Raw genomic sequence first — 22295 nt, 5'->3', positions numbered from 1 at the left:
GAATGTGCAGTAATCCTCCTGCCTCTGCCTCAGACCTTCTTTACTTGAGGAGCCTGGCAAGCAAGGACACTGGCAGCTGTACCTTGCTGAGTGGACCACTTGGCATCCTAGCTACACTGTCTGCTTCTGCAATCAGGTTCATCGGTTAGACTTTGGATGTGGGGGATTAAGGAATAAATAACACATGGCAAGCACTTGATGCTGAGCCTGGCACTAGATGAACATGAGACCTGCCCTTCATGTTCTGTTTCCACCACTTCCATGACAGCTGGTGTCCACTAGGAAGTGGAATACTCGGGATCCAGCAGAGGGCGACACCGGAGCCTTGTTTACTTGGGAAAGGAAATTGGTCTCCAAGGAAGGAGGGGCCGGGGCAGCTGGACTACATCTCCCAGAAGGCCCAGCACGAAAATAAATTTACCACCCTCGCGTCTACACCCTTTTGGTAGGTGGGGCCAATGTCAGAGCGTGAAGGCACGGGGATGGCGCGTGAACGCGCCGCTGGTTGAGAGGCGTGTGACGCACTTCCTGTGCGCCCCCACCTGTGCGTTTCTCTCGCGCCTGTCCCGCGCTGGGAGCTGTGAAGGTGACAGCGGGAGGTGACCCGCCTGGGTCCCACGATGCTAGCGGCACGGCAGCTTCTCGGCGGGTCGCTTCCCGTGCGGGTATCTGTGCGTTTCAGCAGCGGCACGGTGAGGCCCTTCCTGGTTCAGGCCTGGGGTGTCCGCGCGGCGCGCTCCTTCTCTTCGGGCTGAAGTTCAGCCTGGATAAAAACGAACGGTCCCGACCCAGGGCTCTCCTGTCCAGCTTCCTATATTTAGCAACCTCGTCCTAGCGTGAGGGTTTGCAGGGTTTGAGGCATCAAGGTGTGTTATTTCTTTCTCGCAGCCTTGCCGGGTATCGGGGTCATTCCCCATTTGCAAATGCAGAAAACAGCGTTGGAGAGGATGGATAGCTCCTCATCCCCCGCCAGTGTTCTGCTTCCTGTAGTGGCCAGGAAGCACTTTTGTGGTTTTTGTTTGCGTTATGAGATAGGGGCTCACTTTATAGCCCAAGCTGTATTCGAACTAGTAATGATGCTCTTATCAGCGTCCCGGGGTGCTCTTAGGACCACAGGCATCCACCACAACACCTGAGAAGTACTTTTAAGGAGGCGAGACAGGAAGTCTGGCCACTTTCTACTGTCATGACCCATTCCAGCCCATACATCACCACTTTATCCCAGGTAGGCCCCACATCCCTTTTGTGTCCCATCCCCAGTGAACACAGTTTGCTTCCTTAGCAGGGATGTCAGACCCCTCCAGACAAATACATGCTGGACTTGAAGCAGTGTTGATTCCATAGTTGAAGCATAACATGGGCTCAGCAGGGACCATCTGCTTTTAGCTTTATGACCGTCCCTAAGTTCCTTTTGCTCTGGGCCTCTGATTCCTCCTTTGTAAAATGGAGGAAAGGATTCCTACCTCAGGATTGTTACCTGGGTGAGTTGAGGTGAGGTGTGGAATGTTTAGCTCGGTAACTTCTAAGCAGGAAGCACTGAAAGAGGTAGTGTTACAGCTACCTGTCACCATTGGAAGAGTCTGAAGCCTCAGCCCCCTCTGTGGCCCAGCCCCTCCTATTCAGGAGGGCCCAAGAAGCTGAAGCGTCTGCCCAACCCCTCATGGCCACAGAGCTCTGCTGGGCCGCCTCCTGACCTTCTGTCTCTCCAGACAGCACCCAAGAAAACCTCATTTGGCTCACTGAAGGATGAAGACCGGATTTTCACCAACCTGTATGGTCGCCATGACTGGAGGTGAGACAGTGCCCTTGGACTGCTGGGTCCCTCAGAGGGCCTCTCCCTTACATCCTGGGTCCCTCAAAGGGCCTCTCCCTCACATCCTGGGTCCCTCAAAGGGCCTCTCCCTTACATCCTTTCCTACTCTTTCCAGGTTGAAAGGGGCCCAGAGTCGGGGTGACTGGTACAAGACAAAAGAGATCCTGCTGAAAGGGCCTGACTGGATCTTGGGTGAGATCAAGACATCTGGCTTACGGGGCCGTGGTGGTGCCGGCTTTCCCACTGGCCTCAAGTGGAGCTTCATGAATAAGCCCTCAGATGGCAGGTTTGTGGGGAGTACCCTGAGATGTGGTTGTAGGACAGACTGGGGGCTGCTGGAGCACTGGACTCTGGGAGTGATTCTGGGGGACTTATCAGACTGTAAGCAGTTAGGCAGAACTTAAGAGCTCTCCGGATTTCCTCAGCAGGGACGCAAGAGTCTACAATCTACACAAGATTTTGATTCAGGCAGGCCTTATTAGTAATTGTTGAGCTTCGCAGAATCTGCCCCTTTTGAATCTGAAGTTTCTTTTTTCATGCCTGAGTATGATATGTGGGAATTAGAAAGATAATGCTGGTTCAAATTCTGACCTGCAGCTTCAGTTGACACTTAGAGTGCAAATCATAGCAGTGAGCCATGGGCTATCCAGACAGGGTTTTCCTGTAGAGCTCTGGTTATCCTGGCACCTGCTTTGTAGACCAGACTGCCTCTGACTCAAGAGTACTGGGATAGCCAGTCATTGGCGGTGCATGCCTTTAATCCCAGCACTCGGGAGGCAGAGACAGACAGATCTCTGTGAGTTCGAGGCCAGCCTGGTCTACAGAGTAAGTTCCAGGACAGGCTCCAAAGCTGCAGAGAAACCCTGTCTCAAAAAACTAAACAAAAAAAAAAGAAGAGTACCAGGATTAAAGGTGTGGGCCACCACACTCAACCAAATTTTTATTTTTCATTTATTTATTTATTTATTTTTAAGTCAGCTGCTCTACCTCCTGTTGGTCTCTGGGCTGTGGTGGAGGTTGGAGAAGAGTTGTTATGACCAGGAGCTGACTCGGAAGGCACAGGGAGAGCAAAGACTTTTCTTGTGGACATACCTGGCCAAAGATGACTGGGCTGTCATTGGAGTGAGGCAAAGAACATGAGCTGGGGCAGAGAGGATCAGCTTTTTTGAGGCTTCTCTGGGTACAGAAGGAATGGAGTTTGGTTGAGTGCTGGGTACTGGTATGTCTGTAGCCTGACTGATGTTCAGGACCCCACAGGCCCAAGTACCTGGTGGTGAATGCTGATGAGGGGGAGCCAGGAACCTGTAAGGACCGAGAGATCATGCGCCATGACCCTCATAAGCTGGTGGAGGGCTGCCTGGTGGGAGGCCGAGCCATGGGCGCCAGGGCTGCCTACATCTACATCCGAGGGGAGTTCTACAACGAGGCCTCCAATCTGCAGGTGAGCACATGGGTATTGGCCGGCAGTGCATGCATCCCTCTCGTGCTTCCTTTCCTGGCACAGCCGTTCTTAGATAGTAGCACTAGTCTGTGGTCCAGCCTGGGCTGGGTTATCCATTTCTGCTTACATCAGCAACAGGACATGGCCCCAGACGTCTTTCCTTGTGCTCCAAAGGTTGATTTAGGAAGTCTTTAAGGGTTTCATGGCCCCTGGATTAGAGGCTGACTCTTGGAGTGTGGTGGGGCTGGGAAACTCACACTTTGTCCCACAGGTAGCTATCCGAGAGGCCTATGAAGCAGGTCTGATTGGCAAGAATGCCTGTGGCTCTGACTATGATTTTGACGTGTTTGTGGTGCGCGGGGCTGGGGCCTACATCTGTGGAGAGGAGACAGCACTCATTGAGTCCATTGAGGGCAAGCAGGGAAAGCCACGCCTGAAGCCACCCTTCCCAGCAGACGTGGGTAAGACTACTTTGTGAGATCCTGGATCTGACCAGGAGCCCCCTGAGTGGTTCTTACGATATTTCTCTGTGCCCTTTGGAGGGAGGATGGATTGATAGAAGGTATCAGTAACACAGGCTCCACCAGTGCCACCATCAGACACCCATGTCCCCTGCTAGCTGTGGACTGCGTCTCACAGTACCTGCTGTAGGAGCTAGGAGTGTGGTGGTGAGCAGATGAGCTCCCCTGGACTGGAGAGCAGTGTGGGCAAGAGTACTGAGTAGATAAGAGTAGGAACTGCCGGGCGATGGTGGCGCACGCCTTTAATCCCAGCACTTGGGAGGCAGAGGCAGGCGGATCTCTGTGAGTTCGAGACCAGCCTGGTCTACAGAGCTAGTGCCAGGACAGGCTCCAAAGCCACAGAGAAACCCTGTCTCGAAAAACCAAAAAAAAAGAGTAGGAACTGCCACAAGACCAGGGCAGGAAACATCCCACTGCAAGAAACATGTTCCCAGCCAGGCAGTGGTGGCACACGCAGAGGCAGGTGGGGATCTCTGAGTTCAAGGCCAACCTGGTCTACAGAGCAAGTTCCAGGACAGCTGAGGCTGCACAAAGAAACCCTGTCTCGGGGGAAAAAAAAAAAAATTGTTCCCTTTCCTGGGAATCCACCAGTCACCGATCTCTTTTTATTTTCTTGAAGGGGTATTTGGATGCCCCACAACTGTGGCCAATGTGGAGACAGTGGCTGTGTCCCCCACCATCTGCCGTCGTGGGGGCACCTGGTTTGCTGGCTTTGGCCGAGAACGCAACTCAGGTACCAAACTGTTCAACATCTCTGGCCATGTCAACCACCCATGCACTGTGGAGGAGGAGATGTCTGTGCCACTGAAGGAGCTGATTGAGAAGCATGCTGGTAAGCCTGAGGACCAGCCAGGAGGGGCAAGGTGCTAGGAGGTGGCACAGGGGGAAACTCAGGAGCGGGACTGGGTTCAGGGCTGACATCGGTCCTGTCTTAAGCCTAGGTGGGTGTGCCAGGCTTACCCATGGTAATTCTTTTGGGTATTGCCACAGGTGGTGTCACCGGCGGCTGGGACAACCTCCTTGCTGTGATTCCTGGTGGCTCATCCACTCCACTGATCCCCAAATCTGTGTGTGAGACAGTGCTTATGGACTTTGATGCACTGGTGCAGGCACAGACAGGCCTGGGCACAGCTGCGGTGATTGTCATGGATCGCTCGGTAATAGCCCCATGCCCCACAATCCTCCTGCCAGCCTGGGCATTACTCCCTACCCTACCAATCCTTACAGCCTGAGATCCCAGTACAGTGGGAGAGTGGGCCAGAACACTGGAACCCAGGTTAAGGATTTGTGGGAGGCTAAGGTGTCTGCACGTTGCTTCTTGTCTCCTAGACAGACATTGTGAAAGCCATTGCTCGTCTCATTGAGTTCTACAAGCATGAGAGCTGTGGCCAGTGTACCCCCTGCCGTGAGGGTGAGCTTCCCAGAAAGGCTGGGGTTTGGTTGCTGGGCTGTTCTTAATCTGCCATGAGGCCTGCACCCCTTGAGTGTTGTCCCCCTCCCTAGTGGGAGAGCCTCAGGCCCCTCTTGCTGCTCTCTTGCAGGTGTTGACTGGATGAACAAAGTGATGGCCCGCTTTGTGAAGGGGGATGCCCGGCCAGCTGAGATTGACTCCCTCTGGGAGATCAGCAAGCAGATAGAGGGCCACACCATTTGTGCTCTGGGTGATGGGGCCGCATGGCCAGTACAGGTACACACTGCCCTGCTGTGCCACACTATGGTGGGTGGCATTAGAGTCCAGAGCTTTGGGAATTTTGAATTCTGGTTCATACAGTGCCTCCCTCTCCTTCCCAGGGTCTGATCCGACACTTCCGGCCAGAGCTGGAGGAGCGAATGCAACGGTTTGCTCTGCAGCACCCGGCCCGGCAGGCAGCCTCCTGAACTGTACCCTGGCCTCCGAATTTCACATCCCTCTGGGAAGCTGGACAATAAACAAGTGCTGCCCACTCTCCGATCACAGCTTGTCTGTGCTTGTGCTTTTCACCCCTCCATCCCCATCCACTTGTGGCATTTGCTCCCTCACTGGGCAAGAGAAGCAGGATGGGACAGGGAGGTGAAGGCTGGGCTTGACACTAGGGGATCTATCCCAGGCCTGAGGGCATGCTGGGTGAGCATGCTGCCACTGAGCTGTGTGCCCAGTCGTGAACCTGGCCCATTGCAGCCTCTAAGGCAATGCTTCTCATCCTGTGGGTCATGGCCCTCTTGGGGGTCACATATTAGAAATTTCCATTATGACTCATAACAGTAGCAAAGTTACAGTTAGAAGTTGGGGGTTATGAGAACATAAGGAACTATATTGAAGGGTTGCATTGTTAGGAAGGTTGAGAACCACTGCTCTAAATGCTATGAGACAGGAGAGTATGGGCCTGGTCTGCCCTGTGAAGCAGGCAGAGAAGAGGCAGGTGTTCCTAGAGCAAGGCCAGGCACCTGGCTAGCAGAAGCAGATGTTTATTTTGCATTGTGTTTGGAGGTAGGGTGACTGAAAGGAGACAGGAATGGGCACAGCAGGTAGGGCCAACCTACAGCTCTTTCCAGCTGCAGCAACATCTTGGCCCCTGAACAGGCTGTAAGCAGGGTTCTGTGCTGGCTAGTCGCCAAGTTGTGGGGGCACACTGTCCAGCAGGTGCCACAATTCCAGCCGGCTGTCACTGCGGCTCAGACACTCACGCCAGTGGCGAAGGCGTTCCCCACTGGCTCTGTTACTCAGCTGCACCCCACCTACCGAGGGAGGGGTCAGTAGCCAGCAGAGGCTCATGAGACACCCCCCTCAGCACCCTGTGTTGCTGCTCACCAATGAAGTCATCAGCTGTGCCCAGGTCGTAGTCCCACACCGACACCAGCAGTGTCTTCTGGGCCAACTCCTCCCGATGACCTGCGTAAAAGAATTCCTGTAGGGAAAGGGACAGGAAAGAGGTGAGTTCTTTGCCGCTTTAGAAATGGGCTCAAGCAGGGCCTGGTTTGCTAAACCATGACCACACTTACTGGGTTCTCCCAGCTGTGACCCACCTCATTGAATTCAGGGTTCAGGGTCTTTCTCCGAACACTGGTCTTGTATTTGGATCTCTTCCCAGAACCTGGATGCAGGAAACTAGGAGAGATGGGATGTCAGGTGTGCCCCTGCAGAACCAAAGGTTTTCTCTCTCATTCTCCATGCCCACCTGTCTGTTTCTACTCACAGGCGGACAAAGGGGTCCGAGTAGCCATTGGCATCCATGGGGGCCAGGTGGGCACAGCGCAGCACGCCCACCAGCAGGCCACCACGCTGGGAGTTGTAGCATAGGGACAGGAGGATGCGTCCACGTTCTTCCCCAGACACTTCTGCCTCCATCTCCTCCTGGAGATGCAAGCTAAGTCAGACCCTGTCCTGTCAGAAGCCTGCCACCTGTCTGAAGCAGCCAGGCCCCACTGTGAGAGCACAGATGGCTATAGAAAAACCAGGCCATCAACTTTATTTCCTTAAACAGCCATTTCCTCCGTTCCCAGAAGAGACCTTACAGTGGCACTCAGAGATCTGTATCCTCCAAAGCCCAAGAAAGGCAGGGGCTTGCTGCTCACCTCTCTGTCAGTAGGAGAACTGATGATTGTCACAGCCATGCATGTGACGTGTCAAAACCAGGAGCTTTCTAAGTGGCTTGTTCCCTTGCAATGGAAATAGCTCTGGGAGACTGTCACCAGAGAGAGACAGGTCTCTTACCTCTTAAGTCAACCTCCACAACCACTGCCTGGCTGACCATGTTATGAATGTCCTTTGCCACATTCTTTAGACATTGGAGCCCCCAGCTAGGATGACGGCCTGGGTAATCAAGCCTTCTTTCCCATCTTTGGGGTAGAATTGATGGCAGAGATCTAGACTTTTGTCATTGGCAGTGCTTGGTAATGCAGGAGTGTATGGCCTCGGCTTCCGTGTGCCAGGGCACAACTGCACATGGGCTCTGGGATCGGCAGACTGTTTGGGGGTTCTTAGTGATGACCACTGTGTGGGACTCGAAGGCTTGGGGTTAGCTAATCAGCCGCTGCAGAAGCTGGGCCTCCTCTAGTGGGCAGGGCACCTACTCTGTTGACGGGAGCAGCTGGAAGGCCTGCCTCCAGCCTTGTAGATGCCCTTCCTACCGGGCTGTGGGGTTACCGTCACTGCCTCCTGACAGGAACACCCAGAGGTATCCCCAGAGCGGACACTAGTGGTAGACGAGCTTGTTCTACCCGAGCCAATCCTCCCACCTCTGGTCACAAATACCACCTTTCAGGCTCTGCCTCTAGATTGCTGGTTCTCTGCCTGCCTGTCTTCTGAGAACTCTGCAGGTCCCTTCCTAGGGTTCCTCATCTCCAGGCTACCCTAGCAAAGAGTCATTGTCACCCTGCCTAGCCAGTTCTTGAGGACTCAGAGAACTTATGAGAGAGATGGACTCAAATTCCTCCAAGCCTCTGATCCCAGCCTGGGCCACCTGGGCCTGTCTGTCTCCATACCTGCTCGGTCAAGTTCTCCTACCTACCTCTTCATACAGAGACATCCCACGGGCTGTGTCCAGACTCTTGGGCCTCTTGGTCTGAAAAAGCAAAACCTTTGGTCACTTCAGGAGATATTGTCCAGGTCCCTTACCCCATTTTCATTACATGGAATTTGGCTCTGTGGGCCCAACCTGAGCCCCAACTCCACTCACCAGCCTCCGCTTCTCCAGACAAATGTCAAAGCTCCTGGCTTGGTTTGGCACTAGCTTCCTCAGGGGCACTCGTAGCTCCCCTAAGGGGGGTGCGCGTCGCCGCCGCAGTCGTGAGTCTTCACACACACATAACCTAGTGGCCAACCAGGTCACTCCTGGTCATACGAGCCCCACCCCCTGCCTCCCTACCGGTGGCCTGATCTGGGTCCTCACCTCAGGGTCTTCCGTCCAGCATCCTGGTAAGTAAAGCCATGATAGGTGAGTGTCTCCTCCCAGACTGGTCCCCTGGTGCCTCGAACAGTGCGTGTCCGAAGCTGGCTGGCCTGGAACCAGGCAGGGAGGTCAGGCATCCTCCTGGCCTCCTGTCTTGACTCTTGAATCCTTGCAACTGAGACTTAGTTCTTGGAGTAGTGGTGAAGCAGGATCCATGGGTACCTAAGCTGGCCCTGCCATCTAAGGGGCCTAGATCTTACCCTTACCTTAATGGCCCCCGGCAGCAAGTTGGCTTTGACATAGGTGTCCACAGAGCCCGAGGCTGGTGGCTTGAGGCCCTGGAAACAGAAAATGAATGTAGAGGCCTGCGGTTTGTCCCATCCCAGAACCGCTGCCTTCATCCTCACCTTGGCACGATGGGCTGTGCAGTGCAGGGTGCTATTGTCCGCATCAAAGAGAAGTGTGAACTCCAGGGTACCCAGGGCAGCTAAGGTGGCAAGTGGCAGGCATGGTCAACCCAATCCTGCACCCACCTATCCCACATGGCACAGTGCCACTTGCCTGGCCTCTGCCATGGTGCTAGAACACCCCGATCCGGTCCTAGGGAGCATCCCCTCATTGTTTCCCCTACTCACTGCTGTCATCCGAGTCTCCTTCTGGCTCTGGGTTGGGTTGCAGCTGGGATGCAGAGTGGATGGCTGGGGCCAGCATAGCCTGCGAGCCTGGTGCACGCAGCACCGGCTCCAGGAACGGGTAGAAGTGTGGGAAGTAGTCAGAAATGAGGCGGATGGGCTGTATAGGGCCGGGACTCACGTCAATGGCCATGTGTTCCTGCATGTTCACCCGCTGCCGCCCACCAGCTGGCCCTGCACACGCCATGGTGGCTCAGACATAGAGACTCAAGAGAAAGCTCTCACCTACCAGAGACACTGGGCACACACCTAGCCACCAAGATGGAATAAAGAAACATCAGCAAGGTTGCCCTAGGACAGACTGAAGGGAAGGGTTAGGAGCTCTACCTGGAGGTCAAGGCTGGAGTCAGCCCTTTGGGGGCCTTACCTCTAACAGCTGTGTCTCTGCTCTGCTGCTGCTGGCTCTGGTGTATGCTTAGGGCAACAGAACCCAAGACTAAAGTGATCCATCTGAGCAAGTGTGTGACCGAGCAGGGGAGGGGATCAGGTGCCCACACTGCCCAAGGGCCCTTCCCTAGCGCTGGCTGCCCAGCCGTCTCCTGCCATGCCCCTCCATTCACACTCTGTCAGATGGAGCTATTTTTGCCACCGTCATGTGGTCCTGCTGCTGGGTAAGAAGGCTGCAGGGCTAGAGGTGACAAAGGGGGTGTTGGGGGTAGGCGGGAGAGGAAATAGGTGAGAAGGGGGACAAAGGGGGTGAAGAGAAGGGACTGTGGAAGTGTGCAGAAATGGGGAGGCTTCTGTGGAAGAAGTAGGTACTGCAGCTGGGAAGGCCCTGCATTCTGGTTCCCTTGAGGAAACCAACTGAAGATCACGCCACATTCCAGCCCTGTCCCCTGGCTGGGATACAGTCAAATCAGTCATGCCCCTTTGTCTCCCTACCATGTCTGCCCCTTGACCTTACGGTGGCCCTCTGTGTGGACTGGCCTATCACTTCATTTCTACAACCTCTTCTCTTCCACCGCCCAGGAGGTACCTTCTACTTAGACTGGCCTCCGCCCTGGCAATTGGTCACTTCTGTCCTGGCAATTGGTCACTTCTGTCCTGGCAATTGGTCACTTCTTTGACATGTTCCTGGCAGGGGAATCTCACTGACAGTAGCTCCAGTATCCCTTCCCCTTCTGCTACCCAACAATTTATTGGTTTCTGGGACAAAGTCTCAATATGTAACCCAAGTACAAGGGGACCTTGAATTCTCCATCTGCCAGTTTCTGCCTCCACTGTGCAGGCATTACAAGGGTAAACCACATACTTTACTTCTTCCATGTTTTAAACATGTATTCTGTGTATCTCTATCCATACACATACGTGAGCATGCATGTGGATGTCAGAGGACAACTCGCAACAGTTGGTTCTCTCCTTCCACCACGTGGGTCCCCAAATTAGACAATGGTTGTAGGGCTTTGTGGCAGGTGCCTTTACCCACCCAGCCATCTCACCAGCCCCATCTTGGTTTTTTTGAAACAGGGTCTTTTATTTGGTCTGGTTCTCACCAAGTAGCCTATCCGGGCTGGCCAGCAGCCCCAAGAGATCCACCTAACTGTTCCCCAGTGCTGAAATTCCAAGGGTGTGCCACCATGCCCTGCTTTTTCATGTTCCACACAGAGATGTTGAGGGAGAGTTGTCAAAGACTTTTAATCAGCTCTGGAGTAGCCTGGTCAAACGAAGGCAGAGGCACTTAAAGGCCAGGCCTCAACTCCTAGGCAGCTCAGGGACAACTAGGTAGGGCTGGTAGATGTCAGGGGCAAGCAACTTTAGGGTGAACTCAGTGATGATAGCTGTGAGGCCCCAGACACGGTGTGGTCCATTCAAGAAGACAGGCATTGTGTAGCGGAAGTGGCCGCCCTGGCAGAAGTGGGTATACCCCTGGTTCTGTGTCTGCAGCAAGTGGGCCAGAGACAGCTCAAACACTTCATCCACCTGTGGGCAGGAGACAAGGAGAGGGTGGACAGAGGACTGCCTCTGAATCCCCCGGTAGGACATCCCAACTCCCCAGTACTCCCCATTCACCTCCTCAGGGTTGGGCCTGAGGCTCTGCAGATCCAATGGGCCCACGTTGGCAAGCACAGGGACTACAGTTGCCTTTGCCTGGGGTAGGAGGAGAGTGAGCAGTCAGGAGAAGCAAACCTCAGAGGCAGATCTGCTCTGCCATTCAGAGGCCTTGGGTAGTCATGGCCCAGACCTCCAGTCCTTTTCCTTGGCTTCTAGCAATGCTGTCTGATTACAAGTTCGAAGAGTTTTAACCCTCTGCCCTCACCGGTACTACCCTGAAATCACCCACTTGCCATTCAAGCCCAGAGCAACGCAGCCTACCCTGCACGCCTTCCTTGGACCCTGAGCAGGACAGGCTCACCCTTCACTTGGGGTACACAGCGGGACAGGATGAGGTGGCTCACCGGGTCATACACAGGCTGCAAGACACCCCACACGTGCTCCTTGGGCACTTCTAGACCCAGCTCCTCTTGAGTCTCCCGAAGGGCTGTATGTATTACATCTTGGTCGTCGGGGTCACACTTACCGCCTGGGAAACTGAATGAGTAAAGGGAGTCTTGGGACCACAGGCCTTCAGGGGACAGTTTACCTCCCTATATCATTAGAGTTAGGGGGTGAGGGGAGGCACTGGAGATGCAGGTTAGGGCATGAGGTCAGCAGCAGGGCAAGACTATCCTGCTGCTCCGACACCCCAAGTCTGCCTGTTGTGTCCCAGCGATACAGGCTTTGACCCTGCAGTGTTCTCAATTCTGCTGAGGGCGAAGCCAAAGAAGGGGAACCCCGGACGGGCTCCCTCCAGTTCCCGGTAAGGAGCAGAGTCCAGTTTTTGAAGGGAAAAATTCAGCGGGCTGTACGGGCCGCAGGAGGTGCGCCGGCGGCCGGCGTACCTGACTTGCCCCTTGTGCCTCCCGCGCAGGCGGCTGGAGCGCAGCGTGTAGAGCAGCGCTGGGACACCGCGCACCAGGCACAACGGCACGAGCACTGCGGCCGCCGCAGGCCGCGAGCGTAACCGGGCAGTGGTCCCAGCTAGCAGCTGCCGGCAGCGCTGCTCGCCCTCGGCGGACAGGCAATCAGGCAGCATGTCTCAGATGACCGGGACATGGAGGGCGCCGGCCAGCGCGGACCCGGGAACCAACCGGGACCCGGAAGGGGGCGTTGCTGGGGACTGAGGGGCGGAGACTCAGGGCCGGTCGGAAGCGTGTGTGCCTGCTGGGGCGGGGCCTCGGGTTAGTCGGGAATCGGGACTGCCGGAACGGAACAAGGCTTCAGAGGCCGCCGGGACGGGGCATGCTCCAGAGGGCTTCGGAGGCGGACGGGGCAGTGCCAGCTAGGGCGGGGCCTCGGAGGCCTTCGGGGGCGGGGCATACAGGGGCGAGAAGGCGGGATCAGCTGTTATTGGGCAGCAGAGGTGATTGGGGTGGGGCATCTGAGGAGGGGCTTGCTAGATGAGGGTAGAACCGGTTTTGTGTACCGGGACCAGAGCATCACCTTAGGGAAAGACCTGGCCTAGAGCCCGTGGAGGCGTGTCCGGAAAAGTGGCCCCCCTGACTTGAGTTTCTTTCCGGGGGCGTGACTTCCCTATCAGTGCAGCCGGGTTGTTTTGGTCTTTGTGTTTCCGGAACGCTTGGGTGACCTTAATTGACTTCAGATTCGGGAGTTGAGATGTCTGGCTGGTGAAGATCTGCTGGACTCCTTGTCTCTCGCTTCTGCAGGTGTCGGTGCTTTCCAGGTCTCACAGGAAGAGCTCCGGGTTAAGCAAAGTCGGAATCTTCCGGTTCCCCGGGGCGCCCACCCCAAGAGAATGAAGGATACGCGCCTCCCCCAGCCTTATCCCACCAGTGTCTGTCGAGCAGGAATCCAGCCCCTGTCCACCTGAACTTTACTCTCCGGCCTTGATTGCCTCTCCAGTCTACACCCGTCCCTACCCTGGCCTGTGTGATCCCTACCAGTCATATTAAGCACCCCTCTATGGCCTCTAGCCTTCAGGACCAGCCTTGGGGCACAGCTTTTAAATGGAGTAACAGGTGTCGGATGTACTTGGCTGTGTGACTGTGAGCAGAAGCCTCTCTGAGCCGGTTACATCCTTATATGGGTGCACAAAGTAGGGGACACACCAGGTTAAGTGCAGCCTTGCTGGTGTCATTAGTGTTACCATCACCCTGTGCTCCTGGGTCCAGCTTTTGGATACCTACAAAAGTGATGGAACCGTCTTGTCTGGGAGTTCCTGTGGACAGAGTGCTCTGACTCCTGGTGTCAAGCAGTTTAATGTGGGGGAAGGACAATTGAAACGTCTTCGAGGCAGGGGCTCAGGATTCAGGGCTTCTGAGTAGGAGTCCTGATTCCAAGATTGGAGGCCCAGACTGACTTTGAGGCAGGAACCACTACCATCAGGGCTTCCTTAGAAGATGTCTTACAAGAGGAGGATGGGAGAGGTGGGGCACAGGGTAAAAGTGCTTCCAAAGCACTTGGCCATCACTGGGAGTGTTGGCTAGGTTCCAAGCACAAGGCAGAGGAGGACAGGAGCCCCAGCTTGGCTGGGAGGGTTGGGTCTTCCTGATCTCCATCAGGGCCGATGTTGGGGAGAGGGTACGGTGCCAGCCGAGCCCTTGGGATTCCAATGTGGCCAGGGGCTCCAGGGTACAGGTCCTGGTAAGGGAAAGGCCTGTAGGTGGCAGGGGTGAGCAGGACCTCTGGGGCAGGCAGCAGCTGATGGTGCGGCTGGGTAGGAGTCCTGGAGTCGGAAGCTGAAGCTTTACTGGCTTCTGAGGGAGGAAATGGTTTAAGTGGCTCACAGATTTCCCCTTGTAAGCCTAGTCCTAATACTGAGACCTGTCCTGTCTGCCTTGTCCCTGGTTGCCCATCTTGACCTGCTTCACTATTTCTTCTTGTTCTCGTCTCTGCTTGGACTTTCTTCCTTAGCTTCTTCTCTATCCAAAAACCCTCTCCCAGTCCCAGATGGCTTCCATCTCTGATGACCAGCTTGGGATCCACCTCCTCCAGGAAGCCCACCAGGCATCCCTCCTGTGCTCTATACCTTGTCCCTGCCCTGCCCTCTCTGCCCTGGACCTTTCTGCCTAGGTAGGGGTGAGGGTGGGATATTGCTGATCACAGTGAAGCCCCTTCCTGGAGACCTGTGTGCCTGGCATCGTGTTTGGGCTGGGTCCTCACCTTTCTCTCGTTCTGCCGAACCCTTAAGGAGGCAGGGACCAAAGTTGTTACGACTCCGGGCTGTGATGCTGAGCAGTGGCCTTGGGGACACAGGCCTGAAGATAGGACAAGCAGGAATGGGGTAGGAGGTCAAGGGGAGCCCCACCCCAGATATTATGGTCAGAGTCAGATAGGGATCCCATGGCAAACCAGAAGACATAACAGTGAAACAGGTCAGGAGTGAAGGCCTTAGGAGCTGCCTGGGTGGAGCCTGGGGTCAGGGCTGGGCTTAGAGCATGAAGACATGTGTGAGACAGTACCATGAGTCCAGTTCGCTCTCTCTGAAGCCTTTGGCAAAGGGGTTGCTGGCAATTTTCAGCTGTGTGATCTACAGAAAGAAAGTTTAGTTACCGGCTGGCCTCCAGCCATTTGGGCCCCGACGAGCCCACACTTCGGCATTTTGTCCCTTGGGAACTCCCAGTCACCCACCCAGACCCCCTTGGCCCAGGACCTCCAGAGCCGCCATGCAGGCAGATGCCCAGTGGGCAGGAGGAATCTCCAGCCTCAGTCTCCACCCCTCAGAGAAGGGCTGGTCCACGTGAGCTCTGGCGTGACCCACCCGGTGGTTCTGATAGGCTGTCACCGCTGTGAACTGGGTCTCTGTGAAGACAAAGGATTTGAAGTTTTCCTGAGCATAGCGGGCGCTGTCCTTGCGTGGGTCCACGAAGACCACGTGGAAACGGGGCTGGTAACGGTGCATGGAGTTGAGAATGATCTGTAGGAGGGCGGGAGCCAAGGGCAGGGCAGAGCTAGTACACCGCCCTCCCTGGGCCCACCTGTTCTCTGCCTTCAAACTACCTCTCCAATCTGCCATCGTGCTACCCAGCCCTGGTCATCTTTCAGCTGCATGCTGACTGGCCTCCCTGCCTCCCCATCCTGTCCTGCCCCGTCTCCACACAGGAGCTGGGCAAGACACATGAACTCGCTCTAAATCCTCTATAGCTCCCATCCACAGAGAGGAGAAGCCAGGGTTCTCACTCGGCACCTGGCCCCGTGTGACAGCCTACCCGCCACTTCCCTTAGCATCTCTTCACTTCAGCCCCACTGGGAGTCTCCTGACTCACTCCTGACTCACTCCATATGGTCTGGCCTTAGGACCTGTGCTCAGGCTGTCTCCTAGGCTTCAAACAGCTTCCTTTCTCACCTTCCCTTCCTCCCTCTCTTCCTTCAGATACCCATTAAAATACCACATCAGCCCTGCTAGCTCCAGGCTCCCCCCAATCCGAGTGCCGCCCTGCCACAGCTGCCACAGTACCCCCCCAGATGGCTTAGTGGCTTGCGCCTCACATGACCATTGTCGTCCATCAGGTTGTTGGTCAGCTTGAGTTTGTCAAAGGACACGATCTGACGCATCCACTGGGCGCCCTTGGCTGGTGAGTCAGGGTGGAAGTGCACTCTGCCAGGTGTGGCAGGATCGGCCTTGCCTGCCACCAGCCAGGCAGAGCTGTGGAAGGCGTACCTGGGGGAGCAGATTGAGAGGTCAGGGGCTGTCCCTATCCTGGTCGGTGCCAAGTCTGACCAAGACAATGGTGAAGAGGATGATCCTTGACCCCGCATACTCAAGTCCGCCTGGTGAGTATCCTCCATTTTGAATTAATTCTCTGTGTGTGTGCCTGTGCCTGCCTCAGGCTAGCCCACTCCCTCTGTGCTAGGCTTTCTTCTGCCTAAAGGCTGTTGCTCCGGGCTAGTTTCCCTGGCAGGAACTCAGAAGGGCTCCATATCACCCTGTCCCCAGGGGCCCAGACCTGTATCTTTTGTCATCCAGAGGGATGAAGTCCATGAGCAGAGCATAGTCAGCCAAGGTATCCATGCCCAAGATCTTCACCTGGAAGGTGGGGAACATCCTCCTGCGGGAGGGAGGAGCTCAGCCTTGCTGTGGCCCCACCCCCTGCCCAGCCCCCACCGGCCATGCCCATACCGTCCAGCTTTGGTGACAATCATTTCCGTGCCCAGCTGGTTGAATTCTTCCCACAGGGGCTTCATCTCCAGCTGGACCATCACACTGGACACCCGTGGGTTCTTGGGGCCCTGCCCAGTGGCCTCCACCATGGCTTGGGCTTCTGAACCTGATGGGTATGACATCCCCAGCCGGGGCTCTGGGGGAGGAAGTACCCCGAGGCCAGCAGACAGGAAGACTGTGGAGAGAGGATGAATCTGTAAGTCCTGCCCTTGGCAGCTCACTGTCCATCCAGCCTCATCCTTCAGGGAGTGGCCACTGCCTCTTCCTCTGGGAGGTCTCCCTGCCTGCCAGGCTTCTGTTCCCAGTGCTGTCCTAAAGCATCACCCCATAAGCGTTCAGTTACAGTGAACTTTGTTTGTTTGTCTCCCCCCACCCCAGACTTTAGCCCAGGCTGGCCTCAAACTCCAAAGATGTCCTTGAACTTTGGAACCTCTTGCCTCCACTTCCCAGGGCCTGGGGTTACGAGCCTGTGTCACCATGACTCTCTGGATGGGACTGTTGAAGCATGGTAGTATTCGGTAGCCAAGGCTAGCCATAAGCTAGAGGGAATCCTCCTGCCTCAGCCTTTCAAGTCCCAGGATTACAGCCACTGTTTCTAATTTAAAGCCTTTCCCTCAGCGAGATCCTAGAGGGCAGAGACGAGAGCTACATGGTCTTGGACAGGTTGCCCCACCTCTGGATCCCGTTTCCCTGTCTCCTAGGGCAGACACACACATTGGTATGGGGAGCGGAGTGACAGTGGAGGCTCTTCATAGGTGACATGCGCACAGACGGCGGGAAAGGGAGCAAGTGTGCCACAGGAGCACAAAGCTCCGTGGAGCCCCCCCACCCCCCAGTGCTGTTTACGGGAAGGGGGCTGAAGGCAGATCCAGTTCATCCAAATTACCTAAACTATCTTCCTTAGACTTTGCTATGCCCCGGCAAAACCTTTAAATTGTAGCTAGGGTATACCTAAGGCAAAATTTACCGAGTCAGCCATGTTTAATCATACAGCTCACGGCATTAGGACTAAAATCAATACACATGGGTGGTGAGGTGGCTCCGCGGGTGAAGGAGCTAACACGCCTGAGCAGCTGAGTTCAGTTCCCAGGACTCACATGGTAAAGAGGAAACTGACTTGCTTCTCCTCTGACTTCCACTTGTGCTCTCTGCTAGTTCGCTGTCTGTCGATGTCATAGACAGCAGGACTGGAAGCAGCTTGGGGAGGAAGGGTTTATGTGGCTTAGAGCTCTCAGTCCAACACTGAGGGAAGCCAGGGCAGGAACTCAAGCAGGAGCTTGGCAGTAGGAACTGAAGCCATGGAAGAATTGCTCACTGGCTTTCTCCTTGTGGCGTGTTCACCTTTGTTTGTTTGTTTGTTTGTTTGTTTGTTGTTATTAGTCTCTGTGTACCCCTGGCTGTCTGAGGAACTTGCTCTGTGGACCAGGCTGACCTTGAGCTCAGAGATCCGCCTGCCTCTCTGCTGGGACTGAAGGTGTGCGCCACCACCCTCTGGCTCAGCTTGCTTAACCGCCTGCCTGAGGAGGCACTACGCCAGTGGGCTGCATCCTCCACATTAATCTTTGCCCTATAGACACGCCCACAGGCCAGTTTGATGCAAGCAATTCCTCGGGTGAATTCCCTCTACCAAAATGACTCCAGTTTGTGTGAAGTTGACAACTAACGGGCACACTTACAAAATAAATATTAACATAAAATACTGACACTAGGCTGGGAACACAGCTCAGTTGGTAGATTGCTTTTCTGGTGTCCACAGAATGCTAGGTTTGATTCCCAGCGCCATGTTAAAAACACTGCAACATGGTCGTACATGCCTGTAATGCTAGGACTTGAAGGTAGAGGCAGGAGGATCGGAAGTTCAAGGTTCATCTTAGTTATGTAGTGAGTTTGAGGCCAGCCTGGGCTATATGAAACCCTGTCTCGAAACAAAACAAACAAAGAAAAGAAAAGGGAAGAAGAAATAAAAATAACAAGCAAATAAAATAGGACTCCGATTCAAAAACCACAAATAAAGAAAACAGTAGCACTGTTCTCGTGAGATCCAGGTCCAGCCGTCAAGATGGCTGCTAGGACAAGAAAAGAAGGCAGAACTTAACCAGTGTGGGTGGAATTATGGAGAAACTGGAATCCTAAGGTGGGTGGGATTTTAAAATGGTGTAGCCTTTGAGGAAATCAAAGGCTTCTTACAAAACTAAACATGGAATCTCCAAAGGAACCTACATAAAGATGTCGGCACACCCGCCTGGGGACGGCACTGCTTACAAGAGCCAAAAGGCAGAAGCAATAGAGTGTCCACTGACAGATGAGCAGATAAACAAAATGTAGCTCACGATTACAATAATAATTATAGTAATTAGCCCTCAAAGGAAAGGACTTTCTGAGACTGTGTGTGAACATTCTCTCAGTGAGATAAACCAGAAGCACTGGGTCAAACTATATAAATTCTGTTCACAGAAGGTAAAAAGTTACAGAAACACAGAGAGTTCAGTGGGGATGCCAGGGCCCAGGAGAAGGAATGTTCCGTGGGGATGAGAGTTTCAGCTTTCTAAGACACTGAAAGCAGACTGATGAGGGGCATGCAGCCAAGGGTATCCTAATGCCCGACGCTGTAAGCTTAACCATGGTTAACACGGTAAGTTTTACATGATATACCCTTGCTGCAGTTTAAAGGTTTTGTTTGGGATATAGCTCGGCAGTTGAGCCCTTGCCTAGCATGTACTTGTTTTCAATGCCCAGCACTGGATTTTAAAGAAGGTTATTTTGAGCCAGATGTGGTGGTGCACACCTGTACACCCAGAGCCTGGAAGCTGAAGTTACCCTAAGCTACATACTGAATTTAAGGTCAGCCTCAGCTACATGATACCCCTGCTCAATGCGGAAACAGAAATCGGTGAAGAACAACATTCCAGTAAGGGACTGAGGACAGGAGGGTCCACAGAATCCTTGGTGGCCGGGTCTCCATTCCCAGCAGCACCACCAGGTCAGCCTGAGAAAGGGGGCTGCTGGACGGATAGAGATGAAGAGAAGGGAGGGCTGGTGAGCTGGCTCAGCAGGTAAAATGGTTGCCATGAAAGCCAGACAACCTGAGCTTCATTTCTAGAACCCACCAGGCTGGAAAGAGAACCACAAAAGTTGTCCTTGAACTTGCACAAGTCCCACAGCTGCCCCACCCTACCGTGCAGGAAATCACACGCACACACAACAATTATAAACAATGAGAAAGACAGGTGGCTGGAGGTGTCTAACACACCAGGTGGGCAGTGCCACTGTTTACAGAGCATGTCTGGATGGGGCTTTGCAGCAACCCTGACTGCCCCTGACCCATGAAGGGGTCATAAGATCCTGGGATAGCAGCAGGGAATGGAGGCTTTTGGGGGAAGATTGGCAGGATCTGAGGTTGTAGCTTAGGGAGCCTCCCATCCAGTTGTCCAAGCCCCTGAACCCCATCCACTTATGAGGCCTGAACCATACCTACCTGCCATGCAGACAGCAGGATCTCAGCTCAGGCGGGGCTGCAACCTCGCCCAGGAGGAGTAGCCAGCAACGCTGGGTTGTCCTATGTGCTCAGCAACAGAACTCACTCTCGAGCGTGCACAAGTCCTCAGTTCTCAGCACTGTCCTTCCCTCTTCAATTGTCCTCTGACCACTTCCCTGGCCAAGACTTTTCCTCCTGAGATGGCACTTGGTCAGGATGTTCATAAAGTCTGGCTCTAGGACGTCCAGGGTGGGGGATCTCCAAACCACCTCTGACTGTAGTGTCTGGAGCTGGGCCACTGGCTGGGTTTAGCTCCAGGGGCAGGCACATGTGGAAGGGGGCAGGTGGGGAGGCTGTGACGTTGCAAAGCTCCCCCTCTCCTCTCCTGGTCCTCTCTCCCTTCTCCAGCTGAGAGCCCCCCAGCTATTCCTGATCAATGGGCCCCAGTGCAGGTGGTGGTGGAGTGCCATCTTGAGGACAGCCTGGTGTCCACAGGGGCCAGAATCCGGCTAGATGGAAGAGCTGAAAGGGGAGGCAGCAGGAGAGGTGGCAGATGAGAGCTAAGTGCAGAGGTGATGCCCTCCCTCACAGCCGAAGACACCAGCCTGCTAGTATTGAATGGGATAAGGGACGAGCAGAAAACACAAGAGAGGCAGGAAGAGCTCCAGACTGGGTAGTCAGATATTCAGATCTTCCTGCCAGTCTCTACTGCCTCGGTTTCCCTGACTTCAGTGAATAATCAGCTCTGCCTGGGATGTTCTGGCCTTAGCTGAAAACAGCATAGCAGGGGTCACGCCCTCACCTGATGATCATCTGTCATCTCCATTAGGGTAAACTGAGGCAGTCTGTGCATCCACTCTAACCACTGGTCCCTCTCCAGCCTTGCCAGGCACCTCCTCCAAGCTTCCCCATCTGTCCTGAGGGAAACCTAGTCACCACCCAGGGATGGGGCTTGGAAGCCCGCACTTCCTTAGCTGAGGGCACCCTTTGACTAGTGGCCTGTGCTAAATGACCCACAGAAATTCACCTGGCCAGATCCCCTCAGCCCACCCTGGGAAGGAATAGCCAAGCCTCTTTAGAGTCTGGTGCTGCTGGGGGCAAACAGGCAGGACCCAAACCCATGCCTGGAGGAGTGCTTTTCTCTGAGTGTGGTGCACTCAGATTAGCTAGCCCTGCCTCCTGCTGCCACTCAATGTCCCTCAGCCTCAGATTCCAGCCTGAAGCTGGATGGGCACCTCCCCCCTCCATACACACATGGAGAGGGTGCGGTGAGGGTCCCCCCCATACACACGTGGAGGGGTGCGGTGAGGATCCCCCCCCATACACACGTGGAGGGGTGCGGTGAGGATCCCACCCTGCACTGATTCATACTCCACTGTGTGAGGACATTGACATTGGCTCTGGAGCTTTTGCCCAGGCAAGAAAGCAAGAAAGGGGTGCTGTCTTCAAGTCAAAGGGCACCAGAATCTCCCAGGGGCCTCCAGTGAAGTGTGCCCCAGCCCTCCTGCCTCAGGATTCACTGTGGTGGGTGGGAAGTAGGAGACAAAGGAGAGGTTTGAGAGTTCTGTCCCAGTCTCTGCAGATCCTCCTCAGCCCAGGTTCCCAGAAGTGGGCCAGCCTGGGAGTCTGTTGGGTTTTTTTTGTGTGTGTGTGTGTGTGTGCGTGTGTGCATGTGTGCGCGCGCGGGCACTTGTGTTTGTCTTTGATACTTGTAATGGGAAACACACACATAGCATAGACACGCTAACTCACAGCCTACATGCACACACATGAACTCAGAGGCCCACTCAGGGCAGGACAGTGGATGAAGCTTTTGTGTGTGTGCGTACCGTCTCTCCGTCCACACTGTGGACAAAGCCCGGCTCATGAACACAGGCACCCCTCCCTAACTGGCCTGCCTGCCTGCCCCAGGCTCCTGCTGGCCCCCACTGCCCTCTCATCCATCTTGTCTGCCAGCTGGTCCCTGGCGCACCCGTATCCTTCACACCTTCTCATCTCTCAGCTCAATACCAGGAGGCGGCATGGCAGCCATGGCCGCAGGGAGATGGATGGGCCAGGCAGACTGCAGAGGTCCAGCACGTGAGGCTGCAGAAGGACAGAGCTCTGGGCCCCAGCATGCTGACCTTTTTGCCTGCCCCAGAGGGAACCTGGGTAAGGACTGGGGGTTACCACCAGGACCTTGCGCTGGTGGAGGTGGAGGTCAGTCCAGCAGGACAGACACAGAGACCCGGTCCTCAGATTCCAGGTCTTGCTCACTCCCCTGATGCTACTGGGCGGGGGGAGGTAGAGAAGGTGATGGTAACTGAACTTTGGCTTCCTTCTACCC

At 54.9% G+C, this 22295-nt stretch overlaps 4 protein-coding genes across 4 annotated transcripts; 1 reads left to right on the top strand and 3 right to left on the bottom strand.

The window, feature by feature from the left end:
- Positions 1–518: 518 nt before the first annotated feature.
- Ndufv1 (NADH:ubiquinone oxidoreductase core subunit V1) lies at positions 519–5731 on the top strand. The gene is made up of 10 exons (XM_005351639.2): positions 519–692; positions 1710–1792; positions 1929–2099; positions 3071–3254; positions 3526–3715; positions 4395–4607; positions 4766–4932; positions 5105–5186; positions 5317–5462; positions 5567–5731. The coding sequence occupies exons 1-10, from the start codon at positions 621–623 to the stop codon at positions 5651–5653; spliced, it is 1395 nt and encodes a 464-aa protein (XP_005351696.1). The 5' UTR covers positions 519–620; the 3' UTR covers positions 5654–5731.
- A 459-nt stretch (positions 5732–6190) lies between these two features.
- LOC101981633 (double C2-like domain-containing protein gamma) lies at positions 6191–10871 on the bottom strand. The gene is made up of 10 exons (XM_005351638.2): positions 9279–10871; positions 9051–9130; positions 8910–8981; positions 8644–8753; positions 8431–8563; positions 8263–8316; positions 6949–7106; positions 6779–6860; positions 6564–6660; positions 6191–6490 (listed from the first exon to the last, which is right to left on the bottom strand). Exons 1-10 carry the CDS (start codon positions 9520–9522, stop codon positions 6360–6362), a joined length of 1161 nt encoding a protein of 386 aa, XP_005351695.1. The 5' UTR covers positions 9523–10871; the 3' UTR covers positions 6191–6359.
- Positions 10872–10953: 82 nt separating this feature from the next.
- On the bottom strand, positions 10954–12596 carry Nudt8 (nudix hydrolase 8). The gene is made up of 4 exons (XM_005351637.2): positions 12215–12596; positions 11732–11864; positions 11346–11423; positions 10954–11255 (listed from the first exon to the last, which is right to left on the bottom strand). The coding sequence occupies exons 1-4, from the start codon at positions 12406–12408 to the stop codon at positions 11028–11030; spliced, it is 633 nt and encodes a 210-aa protein (XP_005351694.1). The 5' UTR covers positions 12409–12596; the 3' UTR covers positions 10954–11027.
- A 1203-nt stretch (positions 12597–13799) lies between these two features.
- On the bottom strand, positions 13800–22001 carry Tbx10 (T-box 10). The gene is made up of 9 exons (XM_005351972.1): positions 21957–22001; positions 21799–21814; positions 16453–16669; positions 16280–16381; positions 15822–15993; positions 15094–15249; positions 14795–14862; positions 14496–14590; positions 13800–14089 (listed from the first exon to the last, which is right to left on the bottom strand). Exons 1-9 carry the CDS (start codon positions 21999–22001, stop codon positions 13800–13802), a joined length of 1161 nt encoding a protein of 386 aa, XP_005352029.1.
- Positions 22002–22295: the final 294 nt, after the last annotated feature.

The sequence above is a fragment of the Microtus ochrogaster genome, chromosome 8, assembly GCF_000317375.1.
Source record: "Microtus ochrogaster isolate Prairie Vole_2 chromosome 8, MicOch1.0, whole genome shotgun sequence".
Taxonomy (NCBI): domain Eukaryota; kingdom Metazoa; phylum Chordata; class Mammalia; order Rodentia; family Cricetidae; genus Microtus; species Microtus ochrogaster.
This window is presented reverse-complemented; position numbering and strand designations above follow the sequence as displayed.

Excerpts from the sequence above, each read along its gene's own strand:
- Nudt8 (XM_005351637.2), bottom strand. The coding sequence starts at position 12,408 with ATGCTGCCTGATTGCCTGTCCGCCGAGGGCGAGCAGCGCTGCCGGCAG. Across the intron at positions 11,865-12,214 it reads AGGCACAAGGGGCAAGTCAG|TTTCCCAGGCGGTAAGTGTG; the intron begins GTACGCCGGCCG and ends TTACTCATTCAG. Across the intron at positions 11,424-11,731 it reads TGCAGCCTGTGTATGACCCG|GCAAAGGCAACTGTAGTCCC; the intron begins GTGAGCCACCTC and ends CTCCTACCCCAG.
- Tbx10 (XM_005351972.1), bottom strand. The coding sequence starts at position 22,001 with ATGGCTGCCATGCCGCCTCCTGGTATTGAGCTGAGAGATGAGAAG. Across the intron at positions 15,994-16,279 it reads CTGGATGACAAAAGATACAG|GTACGCCTTCCACAGCTCTG; the intron begins GTCTGGGCCCCT and ends CTGCTCCCCCAG. Across the intron at positions 14,090-14,495 it reads TTCGGCAGAACGAGAGAAAG|AAGCCAGTAAAGCTTCAGCT; the intron begins GTGAGGACCCAG and ends TTCCTCCCTCAG.
- LOC101981633 (XM_005351638.2), bottom strand. The coding sequence starts at position 9,522 with ATGGCGTGTGCAGGGCCAGCTGGTGGGCGGCAGCGGGTGAACATGCAG. Across the intron at positions 8,754-8,909 it reads TGCTGCCGGGGGCCATTAAG|GCCAGCCAGCTTCGGACACG; the intron begins GTAAGGGTAAGA and ends GCCTGGTTCCAG. Across the intron at positions 6,861-6,948 it reads TCGGACCCCTTTGTCCGCCT|TTTCCTGCATCCAGGTTCTG; the intron begins GTGAGTAGAAAC and ends CATCTCTCCTAG.
- Ndufv1 (XM_005351639.2), top strand. The coding sequence starts at position 621 with ATGCTAGCGGCACGGCAGCTTCTCGGCGGGTCGCTTCCCGTGCGGGTA. Across the intron at positions 1,793-1,928 it reads TATGGTCGCCATGACTGGAG|GTTGAAAGGGGCCCAGAGTC; the intron begins GTGAGACAGTGC and ends TACTCTTTCCAG. Across the intron at positions 4,933-5,104 it reads TGATTGTCATGGATCGCTCG|ACAGACATTGTGAAAGCCAT; the intron begins GTAATAGCCCCA and ends CTTGTCTCCTAG.